The following is a 19,225-nucleotide window of genomic DNA, read 5'->3' on the forward strand; positions in this document are numbered from 1 at the left end:
TACATAGAAAGTTATTGATCAAATATATTAAGCACTGGTACCTCTGGGTTTAACCCAGCCTTCTCTAAGGTGCCATTTCTGCACAAGAGAGAAAAATAGAGATCAGGCATTTGCCACCCATATACCCTAAAGAGTAGCCAGCCCCTGTTGCCTACTTATTTCATTCTGCTGTTAGAGGATTTGATATCTCATTTTTCTTCTAGATAAACAGGCATTTAGAATATGTTTTCTATTCATTGGCTTTCACATTCTAGTACTTTGATGACCCAGTTAACTGTCAGAGCTGGGGATCTTGGCTCCTAGGTCTTTTGTCAGTCACTATACCAGAGGTAGCAGTGATGCCAGGGTGAGTCAGGTGCTCAGATGGCACTTGCTTATTCTGCATTTTCTTTTTTTTATAGTTGTTCGATTGTTTGGGTTTTTTTTCTTCAAGGATTCAGAATTTTTTGTATTTTGTGGAAGTGGGAGTAGGTACTGATCAAGAAGCTGTTAACATATATATGAAGCTAGCCTTTGCCCTCAAGATTGCATTCATCTAGGCAAGTGTATTCAGTGTGCTGAGTATAGTTGGGAAATACTTTACAGACAAAAATTTAGTTCAACAAGTATCCGAATATAATTTAAACTAAGAAAGCCAATACTTCAGTTACATGTCCCCACTGTCAGTGTTAATCATACACCCTATTATAGTACCTTAAAATAATTTGTGAGCATGAGAATTGAGATAACATTCATAGGGATTAGCAGTCATGCTATTAAGGCATCTAAACATACTGCTCTTTGCCAGTGGGGAGCAGAGTATTGTTTCTCAACTGTTACTGGAGTACATACACAGAGGAGCTGAGAAGAAAGCAAGCAGTCATTTTAATACAAGATCGATCCATTTGAATGTGTCCTGTGGGAGTACCATTTGGTTTCTGGTTTTCCAGCAAGTATTGAGATCACAAAATCGATTTTTCATATAGTTGACAGTGTATATTTAAAGTATTATGTGGGAGGGCTGTTTCCATACCACCCGCTCCGGATGACTAATTCTGTTTCATAAACAACGGCAGTGTTGTTGTTTTCAAACAATAAGGCTCCTCTCACTTGTCGTTTCTTTGATTAAGTTCTTAAATGTCAGATGTAGTAGCATTAAATTCAAGAAATGGAGTTTTAATTATCGGTTAAGTAAGCTAGAATTCTTGGTGCATATTCATCCACTTGTGTACAATTACTGGAATAATCAGAATTTATAAAGCAATTCTAAAATGGCTACCTGATCATCTTTGGTCAGAGACACACATGTGTGTCCATGAATGAGTGGGTGTCAGGTAGCAGGAGCCCCAGAGTTCCCATCAAATCTGGCTGTTGACCTTGGCAAAGGGCAAATCATTTGAGTTTTCCGTCTCAAATGGCTCTCAGATAAAATGGCCCTACTTGAAGTTTCCCACTTTTTTTTTCTTTACCTATACTTCTAAGTGACCTGTGTGAAGGAGACCTGTTAAGTTAGCACAGTTAGTTGTTTTTTTACCTCTTTTCATATTCCCCATGCTCCTTTCTTGTTACTAACGGCATCTGATTGTCCTTTGTGATCCTTAGCCCCCTTGTATCTAGCATTCTCGTGGACTAAACTAAGACGTCGCTTCCTTCTAGGCGTCATTTATCACTGTGATCTTACCAAAGAGGAGCTGGAGCCAAGAGTCTTCCGAGAAGTGTCTGTGAAAGGAATCGATGCTTCCGGTTACCAGACAGTCCAGGTATGGAGGAGCATTTGAGCTTGATAATGTGAGTTAGAAAATCTGACTTTCGGGTCGCGTCATTCACACGCAGCTCATCAGGACTCATGGAGGTGATCCACATTAATACAGATAGTTTCGGAGCTCCTGCTTTTCTGGGCATCAAGCGGGACACAGTCCTTGCCCTCTCAGAGCTCATAGGTTCCGCTCCCATAGCTGCAATTCTTGACCAGAAGCCAGAGTCCCTTGTCTGCCATGTTTAACTTTACCGCAGTAGCTATCAAAGGAACACAGTTTGTGTGTGTTAATCTGTTTGCCTGAATGTGGGTTGTGTTCTAGCTCAAGTCTTGTGGTGTCATAAATAACAACATAGATTTGCTCTACATAAAGTAGTTACTCAAATGCTATGAGTAATCTTTTCATTCTGAAGTTCATACATATTTCTGCCTAGCAGAGAGTGGGCATGCTGTAAAATATTAGAATGAATGAATTAACTAATTGTCATGGCACCACAAGCTCAGTTTCTGGTCACCATCCTTTTAGGTTAAGAATCTCCATTTTTATTTTTTCGGCTCCCCAAAGGTACTGAGTCTCTCAGAAACTGAATCATTTATTGATTAATGATGCAGTATGTCTCTATTCCTTCGCGATGAGAGGTCACCCAGCAAGCACCAGGTGTTTATCAGGACTCTCCCACCTGGAGGGCTGGATCACAGGGACCACACACTAGGAATTTAGGAATCAGAACATTGTTAGTGAAGGAAGGTTAGAACAAAGAGCACTGGATGCTCTTGAGAATGTGTCTGTGAAACTAGAGCATTATTTTAGCTTGGTGAATTACTCTTCACTGTCTGAAATAGTCTTGGTGAGGTACTAGATCTCAATCATAAAAAATATATATAAAGCTTAGTTTATAAACAGTGGGCTGGATCTGGCCCAGTCCTGCAGTTTGCCAACCCCTGTTCTGTATAGAAAGTTGGCAAACTGACCTCGGGTTTTATCCGAGAATACCCACACCCGTTCATTTCTGTACTGTCGGTGGCTGCTTTAGCACCTCAACTGGGTAGGTGCAACAGAGACTCTATGGCCCACAAAGCCTAAAATGTTTAGTATTTAGCCCTCTAAGAAGATTGTTGATCCCAAGTCTATATGAATAGTATTTATGAAATCAGAATGTGTTGAGTAGATGCACAGAACCTTTGTCATGAAGCTATCAGGCCTGAAATCTGCATATCCGTGTTGGGTGGCATTGCACAAGTCATTTAACCTTTCTACCACAGTGTTCCAAGCTGTAAAATAGAGATAGTATCTATTTTGCAGGATTCCTGCAGGATTACATGAGATGATAAATATTAATGACAGATAGAATGTAATCAATTTTTTCAGTCAATATTAGCAATAAATATAACAGACTTTGAGTGTTCCATGTCTATTTTGGCTTGTTTCTTTCATTTTCAAGGTGAGCCATTACCTAGAGAGAGATCCTGTAAGGCCAGTAACCCCAGTCTGGTACTTACATGGTTCATTAATTCACCTTAGTCTTGTATTAGACTTTAAAATCACATTTAGACTGTCATTGTCATTCTTTGCTGTTTTCCTTTTTTCCATGTGTCCTATCTGCTATAACATTTGTCCCTACCTACTGTAACATCTGGCCATCTCCAGGCCTGCTTCTAGTCCTTGCCTGTGCGTCAGGTTTTGTGTGTGTGTATGTGTGCGTGCGTGCCACTGCCTGTCCCATCACTAATGCCAAGGAGGCCCAGGCACAGTGACCATCTCCTCTTCTGCCATCAAGGGTGCAGCTTCAGCTGCCCTAAAATTGGGCAGAGTTGCCCACAAGAGACCTCTGTCTTCTCCGCATCTGTACTGCATAGACCCTCAGATCTGTATTAAAAAAACAAAGAAAACATTATTTTTGCTTTTTCATCTTCTCACAAACAATTAGTGCCCAAGTGTAAAAATTACCTTTGGCATTTGAGGGAGGCGGGGACACCTGTGATGATGACAGCTATCAGGGAAGTAACTTACTTCACACTGAGAATGGTTGGAGTTATTCCTCCTATCAAGTAGCGTTCTTTTTTTTTTTTCTTTTCTGATAATACTGGTGTTTTTTCATAGGTGATACACAAAGAAACTAGTTACTACCTAATGTGTGTTGTTTTTATTTATAAATGAAAAGGTAAAACTTTACGTTGGAGATATGCTTGTGTGGAATAGAAATCTCTCAGCCTGAAATTGCCAAATTAAACTGGGGAGGAAACGTGCTTAGGTGATGCCAGTTGCCTGTGTTGTTGGAAAACTCCCTGAATTCCTCTGTGTCTGACTGTCCATTTCACAATGAAAACTTCCCTAACATTGAGCTACACAAATACTTACAACTTTTTATATGTACTGTTGCACTACAGTAGCCGGGCGGGGGGGGCGGTGGGAGATTCATAGTAAATATTCAAAAAGATGGTAACCGGAGAGAACACATCAGTTTATAGATTCTTGTGCACTGTTCCTCATTTTCATGTCTTAGGAAATGGAGATATGCCTGTGGGCACAGTATAGCTTTTGTATATAATGCCAGTAGAAGATTTTATATCTATTGATTATACACATCATACATATTGCACTGAGCTATTAAAATAGAATTCTTTCCTTGTGTAAAAATGCCTTTGAAATGCACTATGATGTCACAACACCATAGGCTTATATCACTTAACATCTATTTATAGTGCTTGAGATTCAAGTGTGCACGGCAAGCTTGGACATGAAATGTGAACATGACAAATGTTTTCACGTTTTGATTAGGCTTTCAGTGGTGTTGCCGACAATGACCTACTGTTGTAAAAGTGGGCCCTAGAGAGGAATTTGTGCATGAATGGAAAACATCCTGACGTTGTGTAATAGAAACCACAGCATTTTGAAAAAAGATATTCACTTAGAGTAATGCCACTTTTGATTCCACGTAACCCTGGCATTTATACTTATTCCGTATGTAATTTAAAAAGAAGATCCTCAGGGTGTTTGTCATTCCTTCTTACAGTCTGTGAGGCACCATTGTTGTTTCGAAGCAAATACTGCAGCACACATTTCTCTGTGTGGTTGATCAGTGCAATTAATGGTGGTCGTGACCATGCACTTCTCCTTGGTGTTGTAGCTGGCAAGAGAGACCAAGCCAGGGGAAAGAGAAGGATCGAAGAAACACGTGGCTAAATAAGCAAGCCGCAGAGGGCTGTTCTTTGTGTGATCTGCATTCACCCAGGACCCAGAGCATCTTGAAAGGGGTGGTGGGGGAGGGGATATGCAAGAGTGTGCCACCGTGAAGCATATTTTTAAAGGATGTGGTGTCATATTTTGCTGACAGATGCAAAACAGAGCTGCTTTCTGTATAGCCTTTATCCGTTCCTGATTGCAGCTATGGGTACGAAATTGATCTGTATCAGAAATATGTTTTTGAAAATCGGATTCTGGAAAAATTGTTCATTTTTCTTTTGGTCTTGGATACTTAATAATTTAGTTGTAGATAAGTGTCCCAAATCTGCAATTGACTGTTTTTTCTTCTTTAATTGTGAGTGACATGACCACATAATTTTGATGAGAACCTCTGTACCTATGTCTTTAAAAAAAAGTTGAAATACTGAACATTAGAAATTATATTTATTAAACAGATCTATAAGTGATTTATCTGAAAAAATATGTATTTATAATCATAATATGTTTCATTTTAAACAAAAGTAAAGTACTAGAGAAATGTTAGTTAAATTTAGTCCATCAACAGATATTCATGAGGTGACATTTCAACACTAAGTTGTACTGTTTGAACATAGAGAAATTCTAGACACGATCAAGGGAAAGGTGCAGGCTTCAGTCTGCACTGCGGTTTAGAGACCATCCCAGCCGGGGTCAAGGGGGAAGGAAGTCTTCACAGCAGAGCTGGAAGTTGGGCAGGGCCCCAAGGGATGGATGCTTCCATAGCTGACGTTTTCCCACTGAGGCTCTAGAACAGTTTCACTACCACTCTTCATTCAGACTGCCTCTGCTTTTTTGTAGCAATGTAACTTCATAATTTCACAGTAAATCCAAGAAGAAAGGAATCATGCCCTCAGTATCCTGCGCAATAGGGTTTGCCTTTGGCAGTTATCATCTGTGGGTGGAATAGTGTGTACACTGTGGTTGAATGTGGCATGACAAAGGAATGTAGTGTAGCAGAAATGCACTTTTTGGTTCCTTGGTATCTCATTCTTGTTCAGCCAGCTGAGAGATTGTCTATTCTTCCAAAATGAAAGTCAAAATTTATAGACATGAAAAAGAACAGTGAACTGAGTGTACTGTGAATAAACCCCATTAACAACAGTTTCCACATTTTATAAAAGACAATAAATTAAAAGGAAGATCCAATTTTATGGGGCAAAAGCAAACAAATGAATATAGTATGAAAATAGAATTATAAGTATTTAACATAGATTTTGTCGTGATTCTTGGTCTCTTCTACTTTGTAGGAGCTTTACCTTTCTGAGATTTATCTACAATAATACATATGAAAATCAAGAACATCTCAAAGGTGGTTTGCTGTGTAGCTGAACAGAAATGCTAAAATTAGATGATTCTTTGTGTTTACCAAGATGTCCTGGGATAGGAGCGGGAATTTTTTTTAATCAAGTCTAGATTTTTCTAACCTTAATGATAACTAATTTGTGATTTCTGGCTTACAGGCTGTGCCATTCACAGAGCATGTTCTCAGAATATTAGTGTTCCAATACTCATGAACTTTAGTGCTGAGTGCATGACATGTATAATTTTTAAATGCTGACTCACCCACATCCTTGGTGAGCTGACTGTTGAACTAGTGAGTGTTTTCTATAGCACTATGTTCTCACCAGTATGTATCAGTCAGAAATCTTCACAGCATGTTAGTGAGCAGTGAGTGAATGGGGGAACATTTTCAAAAAGAACTTTTTGAGGAGTCTCTATGCTTGCATATAATTAGAAAACTGCTTTAAATTCAATCCGTTGTTGACGACTTATTGCCCAAGTATTCGTGTTACTTTTGATATGCTTCACAGTGACATACTCTTGCATAAACAGATTCCTTCCCTCTTTCAGAATTCTTTTTGTCATGCAGGCATTCTAGATAGAAGGCATAATATTCGTATTCAGAGAATACACGTTTGTGTCTTTAGATATCAACAATGTGACTGTAAAAGGTGACGAGTCTTTGCTTTCTTGCTATCTTATAATAAAGAAATGAGTTATGGGACCCAAGTCTGTAGTTGCTGCAGTCTCCATATCACTGTAAATAAATCTTCCGTGTTTTAAAAAAGGACATTATTTTGCAGCAGCCTGAGAATATGTAAGCCACTTTCAGTAAAAATCACAATGTGGCCTTGAGAATTGAGCAAGCAATCCCCTTAATGATAGACCTGGGGAAATTTCTTGAGCCTTCTGTGAGACTTCCCTGTGGCAAGGAAGGTAGCCGATGCTGACCTTCCTCTGAGTGTCTCTGAACTTTGCTGTGAGGAAACGGGCCCTGTTTAAATTATGAATGGTGTCTGCAGTGAGATCGGGACTGGGAAAGCAGCTGCACCCGTGCCTGGTGGCTTATAGCACACAGGGAGGCAGCCAGGAAGAGAAGCCCCATTGGCCAGCTTGCCTGGGGCATTTGGTGGTGACTCAGCATCATGGGGGTTTGCTTAGCTTGCTTTGCTGAGATGTTAGAGCGGAACAGATGTGGATTTAATTTGAATGGGTAGATTGACTTCTAGAAGGCCATCTGGGTTTATGGTTCTTTAAAAATATTGTATTAGAAACCATAACTGTCAGATCAGGCTCTAAACTCAGTACCATAGGCTACAACTATACTCACTGGAGTATATACAAAGTTCTTACTATTTAGATAATGCTGAATTTATAGGTTTAAATTTTGTTCGCATTGGTCTTAGAGTCATGGCTTTTGCAATGCATAAACGTCGCAGGTTGGGAAGCTTTGCTGATATTGAACTCTTGTTTTGCTGTTTTGACATTAGCAAAAGTGTGATGCAAGAGTATATGGGACTATTTTGAGCACTAAAATCAAGATGATGAGGAAGCTACGTAAGCTTGTGTCCAGATTGCTCCTCGGGTGTTCGATTCTATGCTAGAGTCTTCTTGCCTGGGATAACCTCCTCGACTTACCTGCAAAGGACATGGACACAGGCCAGCTCTTTGGCATGGAAGCACAGTGCACATCAGCCTTTTGGGAGGTGGTCAGGCCCCTAATTTCATAGCTGCCTCTCTTCTTTTTGCTAGGTGTATATTTTTCTACTAACATGGTTTTGGGCTCTGGATAAAGTTGTATGCCTTCTCGGCAATATATATTAGGGTACATCTGATTGAACCTTCATTTTACAGGTGAGGAAATTAAAACTCAGTTGGTTATATTTTAAGTGACAGAGCCAAGACAAAAACTTAGAACTCCAGACCTGTGCTAGTACTGCACATATAGTTATCAGGATAAGTTATTTGCATTCTCTATAGTTCAGTTGTTTTTTAGTTTTGGGTTGTTGTTATTGTTGTTGTTGTTTCACCTCTAAAACAAACAAATTAGACTAAAAGGACTCTAAATTCTTAAGATCCCTAACTTCTAAAAGGATGTTTCTACATCATGTAAGTATCTGGTGACTACTTCGTAGACTCTTATGGAACCTATTAAATAATAAAAATCCCCTCTGTGTGAAAGGGGAGACAATAAGGGCCCATAAATCCATTTGTTAATGACTTATATGTATTACGATTTAGTTAGTGTTCACTTCTAGTTTCCTTATTGCATGTTAATGGAGATTCTCATTGTCGTGCCCATTTATTTACATCATATACATATCATACACACCATATATATATATACATACATTTATACTTTAATCTGAGGAGCTCTATTCAAGTGTTAAATGTTAGCCACCATGCAGCAGCTCGAAATTTCATTTTAAGTATGCTCGGAATTGAAAGAAAACTTAAGTGTTTTTCTATTGGCTTTTTTCATGTTATCTCTCCTAGACTTAAAGATCTTACTCAGGTTGGCATTAATGCCAGTACTGGCACCAAGTGGCTTCTAACTCAAACTCAGAAGAATATTCACAGATTTATTTTGGAAGCTCTAGCTCAAGGCTTTTGCTTCCTGTGCAGTGAATGTGGAAGGCAACTTCTGTGCCCAAAGCAGGCACCCTTGTTAAATGCTCTCTCTTAGAGGAGCTCCATTCCAGTGTCTGTATTTTTGCCTTTTTAATAGGTGAAATTAGACAAAGAATTAATAGGATGAGGATAGTGTCTAGAAACGGGGATCTGACCATGGTTTAGATTTTCTCTGCATTGAGAAGGCTCAGCAGGAGAGAGATGGGATAATCTTTTTCTTGCTTTTCTGTAATAGTATCACTCCTAAACCCCAAGGGTACCTCTTCTGTAGGTTGCCACCTAGACTAATGTTCTTTGCCCTCCTGCTCTACTCTGTCTTTTGGGGCAAAAGGTGAGACAAGGCCCTAAGAGCTTAGTGTAGGCTCTCCACCTGCTACACAGTTTATTCTCTCCCCTCTGCCTGGAGTTACACTGATGATCGATGGATAATGGTGTGAGTAAAAATAGACCCAGCACTGCCAATATTCTTTTATCTCCCTGGAGGGAAAACCATTACTGGCCTTACTTCATTGGTCTGTGAAGAAGAGAGGAAAATGTTTCCATTACCATAAGTATCATCTTTTGATTGCGATCAAGTGTACCCTGACCTAGGTTTAGAAAAGTAACCTGGATCTTCCTCTCTACACGCCCAGGGTTGACTGAATGTAAGAGGCAGATTCAAAATGTTGTAATAAGGATAAACATGATGGTAAAATATAATGAAGCAGAAGCCACCAGGAAAGTACTAAGCAGGGACACACACAGGTTCCTGGTCATTGTCTGTGTTGAGTGTGAGCTCCTCTGCCCAACTCGTGATGCCTTCCTTCATCCATCTTTGCAAAGGTCCCACCTCCCGAGTCCCCACCCCAAGTACTTCGTGCCATCCAGGCTCGCCTCCCACCCTAGCCCTTAACCACCATATTCAGCTCACCTCTGCCTGGCTGTCCTTCCTCCGTGCTCCATCCTGGAACCACTCATTTTCTTTACTCCAGTTTCTACACATGTTTCAGTATTCAACCAAGTCTCAACTCCTGTAGAAGCAGCCCTTATTATTTTCGCCCTTGGGAACTTCGTCGAAAGCAAAAGGTAGAAAAAGGGGATATTCAGCTGTTACCTGAAAATATAGCATGGGTGTGGGCACACAGTATGCCAGACTCTGGGCCATTGTTCTATAGAATTCTATGCATTGATTCATTTCTTCAGAGAAAAACCACCCTTTGAAATCATTACTGTCATGGTCTTCATTTTCTAGATGAAGAGCTTATGTAGGGAAGTTAGGCGAGTTGCCCCAAGTCACACAGGGCATAACTGGCACTTAAGCCCAGTTCTGCAATTCCACGGTGCTCCTAAGCACGGTGCTGCCTTCCTTAGAAGCTGTGCTATCTTCTCCAATTCGGCTGTCAAAGTTCAACAGTTGAGTACCCTGAAGTGTAGGTAGTTCTAGGTCTTCATATAGAAGTTTATATAAAACGTTGTGGTTTTATTAAGACCCTAGAGAAAGCTTCATCATTTACCTTGATTAACGTCTCAAAATAAAGAAATGTGAATCATCTGCTCAGGCTGTATTGATAAATGCAGCCCATATTAATTTGTATGCATTTAAAATCATCTAGTAGGTTCTGCTGAATTTAGTAATAGATGATGCCTTGTGCCCTGCCTCCAGCTGCCTTTGTTTGTATAAGAGTGTGTGTGTGTGTGTGTGTGTGTGTGTGTGTATGAGTAGGTATAACTCTTAATATGCATAAACTGAATGTGTTCTTTGATTCCAATTAAGGTAATGAGGTAATTCTGAAATTGAATCTCAGAGAAAACCATTTAGTGTGCAAGTAGAAACCATTATATATGTGCTGCCTACATTTGAACCCTGAAGTTTTCCATGTTTTGCATAGGATATATCTAGTTCAACTCCAGAGTTTAATGTGCATATAGCTAATTTAAATATTTGGAAGAGATTAGAGAAGAATATGATTAAACTGTGGCCTACGTGTTGTTTGAGAATCTTCAGATTTGACCGTGTTGGAAGTGACGACGTTGAACCATGGCTCAGAACCCTCAGAGACAGGAAAGACAGAGGAGTGTCATGGGGCATTGCTGGAGCTGCCTCTGCTCACGCATCTAGACTGTCACACCTCGTTCAAGTCTAAATACAACTGTCAGCAGGTCTCCTCTCCTGCCTTCAGAAATTCCTGTCAGCATTGTTAGGTGGAGGTGGGATGGGAAAAAACCACTTCCTTCATCCAAAATGTATATCTATAAGAATTTGCTTCATGCCAACCATTGTGCTAAAAACTGGGAATGTAGCAGTGAGCTAGAGAGATGTCGTCTTTGCCCTTATAAGATATACAGGAAAAAAAAAGTGAACAGAAACATAAAGTTGGAGGAAGGGCTGTGAATGAAATAAAGACTGTTGCCAAGAATGACACAGGGCCCAGTGTGAATTCAGTGGCCAATAAAAGTTCCCTTGAGTTTTCATTTAAAGGCTATGTGGGAACTGACCATGTGAAAACGAGGGGGAAAGAGCCAGAATGTGGGAGCAAAGGCCCTGAGAACAAAGCACTTGGCCTCAGAGAGGACTTGAGCAAAGTGTGGGGCATGGTGAGGGAGGGGGACATGGGGTTGGCCATGGAGGATGGCAGGGCCTTGTAGCCATGTTACGGGTTTAGTAGGGATCCCAAGCATGGTGGGATTCTGCACGGTGCTAATTAGAAAGTTCTGGTGTATGAAGACCATCTTTCATTGTGTGGAGAGTAGAGTGAAGGGACAGGTGTGGACACAGAGCTGATAGACATCTGTAGCAGTCGACCAGATAAGCGATAAGGTGGCCTGGATTAAGTAGAGACTGTGGATGTGGGAAAGTGTGTGTTCGGGATACAGCTGGAAGGTAGAATCAAGGTAGGACACACCAAGGGATTGCATGTGGCGGGGAGAGGGAAAGGGCTACATCAGGGATGAGTGAGAGTTCGAATCTGAGCAGCTGGCAGTGGGTTTGGGAGGAAAAATGTTTTGGACATGTCAAGTTTGTGATGCCTGTTAAATTGTCAACCAGGTGGCCGTGTCAAAAATGGAGTTGTGTATACTTGAGTCTTAGAGCCAAAGGAGAGATCTGAGGTGGAGATGCAAGTGCAGGCATGTTCAGCATGAGTGTGGTTAAATCCAGGGCATGGACAGAATCACAAGGCGGGGCAGGTAAAGACTGAACAAGACTCAAGACTGAACTCTGAGGAGCCCCAGATCTAGGGTTTCATAGGAGGACAAAGAACTGCTAAAGAAGCCTGAGAGGAAGCATCCAGTGAGGTGTGAGGAAAACCAACAAACCACAGACCAGATGGACCAGGAAGTCAAAGAAAGGATATTAAAAGGAGGGAGTGGCATACGACAGTGTGTTTGGTTGGACAAATAAGGAAGAAGAGGTCTTGAATCTGACGGTGGATTCATCGGTGATCTTGACAAGAGCAGTGGGGGCAGATGGTTGGCTGAATAAGGTGTATTGAAAGAGAAAGGAGATTGTACATGGTGTTCATAATACTGGTTTCTTATAGGTGAGTGTAATTGAGGGATTGGGGATTAGCTTTGTTTTCATACATTATTGTATTGAATTATTTCCCTAGTAACAACAATCTCGTATTAATGCTATAATCTAAAAAGCTTACATTTTAAAACATTCAAAAATTTTTAAGAAAAATATGACCCCCGAGAGATTAACTGAGCATCTCTTTTGATAGCTGTGGTTTATTCCCACTCTCCCCATTCTCTTCCTCCTTCTCCAGATTAGTTTTCAGATTTGTCCTTTTCTTCCTGCAGAATAACTTGCACATCTGTTTTAAGACACATTAATCCAAAAAACATCAAATTTTAATAAAACATTTTACAAATGGAGCCTTCTATTGCTTTTGTGGCAGTAAGTTCAGGATCAGGAAAAAGATATAGGGGAGAGGGGAATGGAGACCCAGTCTTTTGAGAAGTTTAATTGCATGGGGCAAAAGGAATGTATGAAGTCAATGGAGTGTCTTAATCATGTGGGAGAAACCAGATTATTTTGGCATGTTAATGGGTGGGTTCCAGTAGGAAGGAAACCCCCATGGGAGCTCAGTGTCTTGACAAAGTGAGGGGACCTCAGGCCCTGGTGGAGGGACTGGCCTTCACAGAAGGCCTCCCTTTTGCCTGGAAGGATGAACGAGAACGTGGGTGTGAGAGGGGCAACGGGCCTCAGAGTTGCTACTCCAAGTAACAGCTCCTTATTCTCCTCTGTGAGACCTCTTAGGCCCTAAATTGCCTATGTTTTTACCTATTTTTTTTTCTCCCAAACAATTTTTTAGTTTCGACTAAAAATCAAAAAATAGCTTTGAAATTTTGAACTATATACATTTTCGATATGTACTCAGCTTAGGAGTGGGAAGACTCTCGAATATTGAAAGTTAGAATTTTCTGTTTTATGCAAATGGGTTGGTTTTTTTCTATATCAGTCAGGATAGGCTGGCTATTGCAGTTAACAGGCACCTCCAAAATTCAGGAGCTTTAAAGTCAGAAAAGTGTACATATATCTCATTGTCTCATGCTGTTCGTGGGACATCCACCAGCGCACCCTCCATGCCCTGCCTGAGGAGCCTCCCCACCTAAGCATTGTCTGTTTCTGTGGCACAGAAAACATCACATCTGTGATGGCCTGCATCCCATTTGTCTAGAAACATCACCTCTCATCCTCAACCATATATTGTTGGCCAACACTATGTCATGATGACAAACCAGCTTCAGAGTGGGCAGCTGGTGGTGGCCATCTTCCATGCGCTGGAAGGAGCAAGAAGCGTGGGTGGGACTCACCCTGCTGATACCACACCACCCTCCTCAGAGAGGCAGAGTGGGCCCTGGTGGAGTTTGGGGTTGCCTGTGCCCTCAGGCCCATCCTTTGACCACATCACCTAAAATTCTGTTAATAGCAATCCATTCCTTTATTTTTAAGGTTTCATTTTTCCAAGTATTTTTTTTTTTTTTAAGTAGAAGCAGTTCTAGAAAACCTAGTGAATCGTCACCTTTTTCCTCCAAGGACCTTATTTTCTTCGGCAGTCTCAAAATTGTAGGAGAGTTTGTTTTTTAAGTAATGGTTATTTTCCTTCTTTACTAAATATAGAACTGTCAGTTGAGTTTCTGCTTAGCCTGAATTGATGATAACTGCAGGCCGATCTCTGCAGCCCGGTCTTACAGGTCTGCTTCCCATTGAGCTTTTGGGGGTTTGGCCTATGGCACTTGGGCCTTCATTACTCGTTCATGAACCCATTTGGACCCAGGAACTTGGCTTTAGTTCCACTAGTTCTCAGATGCTGAGGGTCTGTGAGAGGAGGGCCGGACGATGCTGGAGGCCAGGGAGCAGCTCAGCGACTTGCTGGACACTAGTGACCCCCAGGGATGCATGCAGTGTAGCCAGGCACTGGCCCTGTCTATCTTCTCCATTTTTCCACCCATTCTCTCCAGCCCCTCCTTGCCTACTTTCCTTTTTATCTTACTCCTTCAGGCCACCTCCCTCTCCTCCATAGCCACAGGGCTTGCCCCAGGCTGTGAGACCAATAACAGAGTTAGTTTGTGGTGGAGATGAAACTGGCATTCTGCTAGATAGCCTCTAATATGGTACGCTTTCGTCCGTGGAAAAATTTAAGTGTAATCTAGTGAAACTCTCCTTGGGATGACTTTGGTGAATTATAGTCTCCTGTAAACATATTACCTCCACACTATTGAAAATTTGTGGCGGTGTCAGTTTGAGTGAATGATTTATGTTATTCTTGATATATTAACAGGCAGGCTTCTAGGCTGGGGTCAGTATTAGGCAGGGCAGCCAGTTCTGAGATCAGTGGTCAAAAGGAAGGGACTATTAGCTAATGTTTCATAGGACAAAATGGCTTTTTAATGAACAGCATATCCTTTATGTTTGTGTTTGTCAGCTAGTTTGACCAGCCTTGAGTAATGCCCACAGACCCCCCCCAGTCTGTGTTTACCCCGACTCTTTTACTTTCACTGCACTGATAAGAGATCCCTTTCTTCTCCATCCTGTGTAAGGTAGCAGTCCTTCCCATCCTCTCCTCCTCATACAGCTTTATTGATTCCCCATTGCACTTATCACTAGCTGACATTATCTTTTCATTTGTTTATGTGTTCTTCTGTCTTTCCTTTAGAAAGTGGTTTTGCCCACTGTGGTGTCCCCAGAGCCCAGAGTAGATACACATAAATACTTGAATGAGAGAGGCCGTGATAGATGATGCACTCTGAAATTACCTAGTTGTCATTGCCAGAAACTTATAAACATGGAACATTTCCTTTCTGTAACATTTCTATCTTGGACTATCTGTCTCTCTTCTCTCCTATGATAATTGGTCCTGTCCATTCAAAGCCAACATATACTTTCAGAAAATGAATATTTACTGCCAATTTTGTACTTTTGTGGTTTTTTTCTCATGAGCTGGTCTTTTAAGAGTATTTTGAGTCATATTCTATAACCAAGGCAAGAAATAATACTGCTCTTCTTTCCTAGAGCACCAAAGTAAATATTTTTTATATATATTCCTAGCACACATTCGTTGTGTCGTTGCCTGCTTACAAATGTTTGGGAACCTTTTAGACAAGTTGACCTATAAAAAAAAGTAATTATATTGACATGTAAATGCAATTGACTGATTCTTTGTTATGTTTTACAAAAGAATATGATCATTACTTTGGAATTTTTTTTCTTTTTTTATTCCTTTTACTTTGGAAGCTTAATTTTCTCCTTTTGGCTTTTGGCTTTTCCAACATGTTTTCTAAAGTAGTCTTTTATTTCACGCATTCAATTTCCCTTACCTTCTTTACTTTTCAATTTTTTAATTGATTTGTTTGTATGTTTCTTACCTTCTTCATAGTCTGTGTTTTCTTGTAATGTCTTTCCATGCTGTCTGTGTTAGTCTAAGCGAGGTCCCTGAAGTCCCTGTGCCTCAGAGGGTGCTTAAGATAGTGATAGGTATACTAATACTAATATAAATAAAATGGAATTTTCAAGTGAGAAGATTGGTTAAGTAAATAAAAATAATTATTTCACAAACATTTATTAAGCTACTACCTAGTATCTGGCAGTGCCGAGAGCATCAGGAAAGATTGCATTTACTAGGGGAAATGGGGATGTGATCAAACATTTTTAGCAATTTGATGACGGGAGAAACTTTACGAAAGTTGGTCACAGGTCCTGTGGGAGAAGGAGGAGCATCTAAGACTGCTCCTGGGAAGGCTTCCTGGAAAGGAGCTCCAGGGGAGGGCACTGGAGGGAGGGGAGTGCGTACAAAAGCAGAGGTGGTACCAGCAGCACAGCTGGAGCCCGTTGGCAGATGAGCCTGGCAAAAGAGCCAGGTCCAGACCCGGAGGATCTGGTATGCACCCAAGTGGAGTGAAATTTTATCCCCTGCATGATGGGGAGCCCTTGAAAGGGCCTGTGCCGGAGGCACATGGGGCATCTACCAGAAGCTCAGAGAATTAGGGTCAGAAGTCAGGGAGAATTATGAAGGCTGGCACTTGTGGTGGTCTACGAATACAGGGGCACAACTTGAAAACCCTAATGGTTTGTATAGACTCAAGGGAGTGCTAACATTTAGTTGGTGGAGGTGTGGGGAGCTTGCATCACAGGACCAGGGGAGAAGTTTCAAGGAGGATGGCTTGGTATTATAGAGAGGTAACAGGGGATACAGGTTGGGCAGTGTTGGGATTGGCCATGAACATTTGATCTGAGAACAGCCAGTGAAAGCCGAGTAGCAGTGGACCAAAGACACTGTGAGTGGAGCCAGTGAGCCCAGCTGCCTCTAATGGAATGACAGGTCTCTTTACAGCCTGGGGCCTTGTGTGTTGATTACCATTAGTAGAGATATTACATGAACTTCATGAAAGTTTTTGTACTCAGAGTACTGGCTTTGTAGCCAGCTTTTCTCTGCTGATGTTTCATAATCATCAGACAGTCCCCATCCACCATACTGAAGGCTGTCTTCATCAGAATGGCATGGTGTTCTTTTCTAGATCTCACATGAACATGATTAGTTATTTATCTTAAGCTTTTGTTTTTCTTAGACTGATTTTTCTTAGACTGATTTTTCGCTACCTTAATGCCATCTTGATTACTGGTGATAATAAAAAGGTGTGTAATTAAAAGTATATTATTTCCACATTTTAAAACATTGAAAAATGAATAGAGAAGACTTTTCTGTCATGATAGTGTTGGGGTAAACGAGGTGATTGGGGACGGGGCATTTCATAGTCCATCAAAAAAGAAAAAACCTAGATACGGTTTCACCGTTAAGATTTTTGCTACTTTTATTCTGTTGCACAAATATAAAACATTTCAAACAGCCAAGTTTAGATGATAAATCACAGAAGAATTTATGCTTGCACTTTTGCAGCAGGATTTTGGAACTTCGTGATTTACCTTCATCCTTTCCTCTTTCCTCCTCCTGGTGTGCTGCCTACCACTAGCAGTTTGTGATGCTCCTGTGAGCCTCTAGTTCTGTCTCCTGTAATTGACGACCTCTTTGCAGCCTGCCTTCACCAGCATGAGTCCACTTCTGGCCCCATGTTTCCCATTGGGGGTAATGAAATACACTGTGGTGCTCATGAGCTGACTTCTTAATGATTGTCCTTTAAGCGACTTGAAATCACCTAGACTTGAAATGTCTTCGTGTCAGAGAATTTTACTTCCAAATTCGCCTATTCAATATTGCGGTCATTCATTTTTCTGCAATAAAATTTTGTGTGCCTTTGCTTCTCGCAGTGTTTTGCTGAATCTCCGTTTCCCCTTGGATGTATAAATGACAAATAGTAATTAGACAGTTGTGCCAGTTTCCTGGTTCCTGGGCTTTGGTCATTGCTGTCCTTAATTCAGGACCACACTCTGCTTTATGCAGTTGTTTCATACCCCCACACTGCCACCAACTGCTTGATTGCACAAACACGCTTTCACTACTCCTCACTAACGTGTCTCTTTAATAGTTCACCCTTTTAAAGAGTGCATAACTACCAGCCACACATTTTTAAAGCTGTGCAGTTCTCTTGTGTCCTATTACCGAATATTCTGGTGGGAATTTGTCTTTTCCAATACTTTGGTTATTGATTTTATTTTTCTAATGAAATAAAATAAGCAGTCTCCTATGATTTTGAGTTAATGAGGATTTGAAATGGATTTCAAGTATTTTTGTTGGGTTTTTATGGTGCGGGTGCAATCTCATGCCATAAGTTACCAGAACTAAACAGTTTAAGAGCTATAAAACTCCTCTGCCATGGATTGCTAAAATAGATTGACAGCTACATGTGAGGTAAATGTCAGATGTTAAATATTTTTCATTAATGATAAGTTGGAAATTTGTAACCTTGTCCATGTTTATATAGCCTCATAAGTCCCTCAGCCAGTGTTAATTTATATTTATTACTTTTCAGCTTGTAAACATTTCGATGCCAGACTCTTGGCTGCTCAATTTGTATGGATTTTTTTTTTTAATGAACTACCATTTAAAATGCTTATTTTTATGCCATTTGGTTGAAGCATCGGGTCCACTTTGAGCTTTCATTTATGCATTTATCTAGTATATGTTTTCTAAATGCCTACTATCTGCCAGGTACCATGCTAGATACAGAGGTAAATAGACACACAACCCCAGAAGGGAGACACATTAGGGCACAATAGTTGTGCCACAGAGGGTTCAAGAGGGTTCAGAGGATTTGCTGATCCCTTATTAATGGTGGCTAAGAGCATGGAGTCTGGAGTCAGACGGCCCAGGTTCAAATCTTGACTTCATTTAGGAGAAATATGACTTGGACTTGCTTCTCTGGGTCAGAGTGACCCCCTCTAAAAAAGAGGGGTATTTGTGGTATAGACCTCATATGTGGATTAAAATGAGGGAATATTTATAAAGCCCTTAGAATAGTGCTTGGTACATGGTAAGAACTATAACATTTTTTAAAAATCAAGTAAAATAAATAACATTTTGACTGAAGTAAGAACTAAGGAAAACTCTATTGTGAAAAATACAAAAATAACTGGGAGCATTTTAATATTTGTTTTTTAAATGTGTGGAAATTTGAGCTGATAGCTTATTCAGGGATTTACTATCGCTAGGTTCTGTCTCCAGAGCCTTAGCTTACTTTTTGTTTCCTATATTTTCAGCTGTTTTGACATTTTCAGGTAAGAAAGAACTCTCTAACAATTAGACTCCGAAATGAAATGAGCTATTATTTATGCTATTGTAAATAAATTTCTCATTATCAGAAACAGCCAAGCAAAGGTTGAATCTACCTGTAGCTTTGGGGATGCCTACATTGGGTAGCAGTCGAGGGAGATCAAGTGAATTCCTAAAAGTCAAATAATTTTTTTTTTTTTTTTTTTT

At 40.5% G+C, this 19,225-nt stretch overlaps 1 protein-coding gene across 1 annotated transcript in view; it reads left to right on the plus strand.

Moving 5' to 3' along the window:
- PREP (prolyl endopeptidase) overlaps positions 1-19,225 on the plus strand; it is a gene marked incomplete at its 5' end in the record, with an annotated part of 101,479 nt that overhangs the window by 56,872 nt on the left and 25,382 nt on the right. The window contains one exon of the mRNA XM_023530932.1: positions 1,636-1,739. Within this exon, the coding sequence (XP_023386700.1) occupies positions 1,636-1,739 (104 nt within the window). The remainder of the gene's footprint in view (positions 1-1,635; positions 1,740-19,225) is intronic.

The sequence above is a fragment of the Pteropus vampyrus genome, unplaced genomic scaffold (assembly GCF_000151845.1).
Source record: "Pteropus vampyrus isolate Shadow unplaced genomic scaffold, Pvam_2.0 Scaffold58, whole genome shotgun sequence".
NCBI classification, from domain to species: domain Eukaryota; kingdom Metazoa; phylum Chordata; class Mammalia; order Chiroptera; family Pteropodidae; genus Pteropus; species Pteropus vampyrus.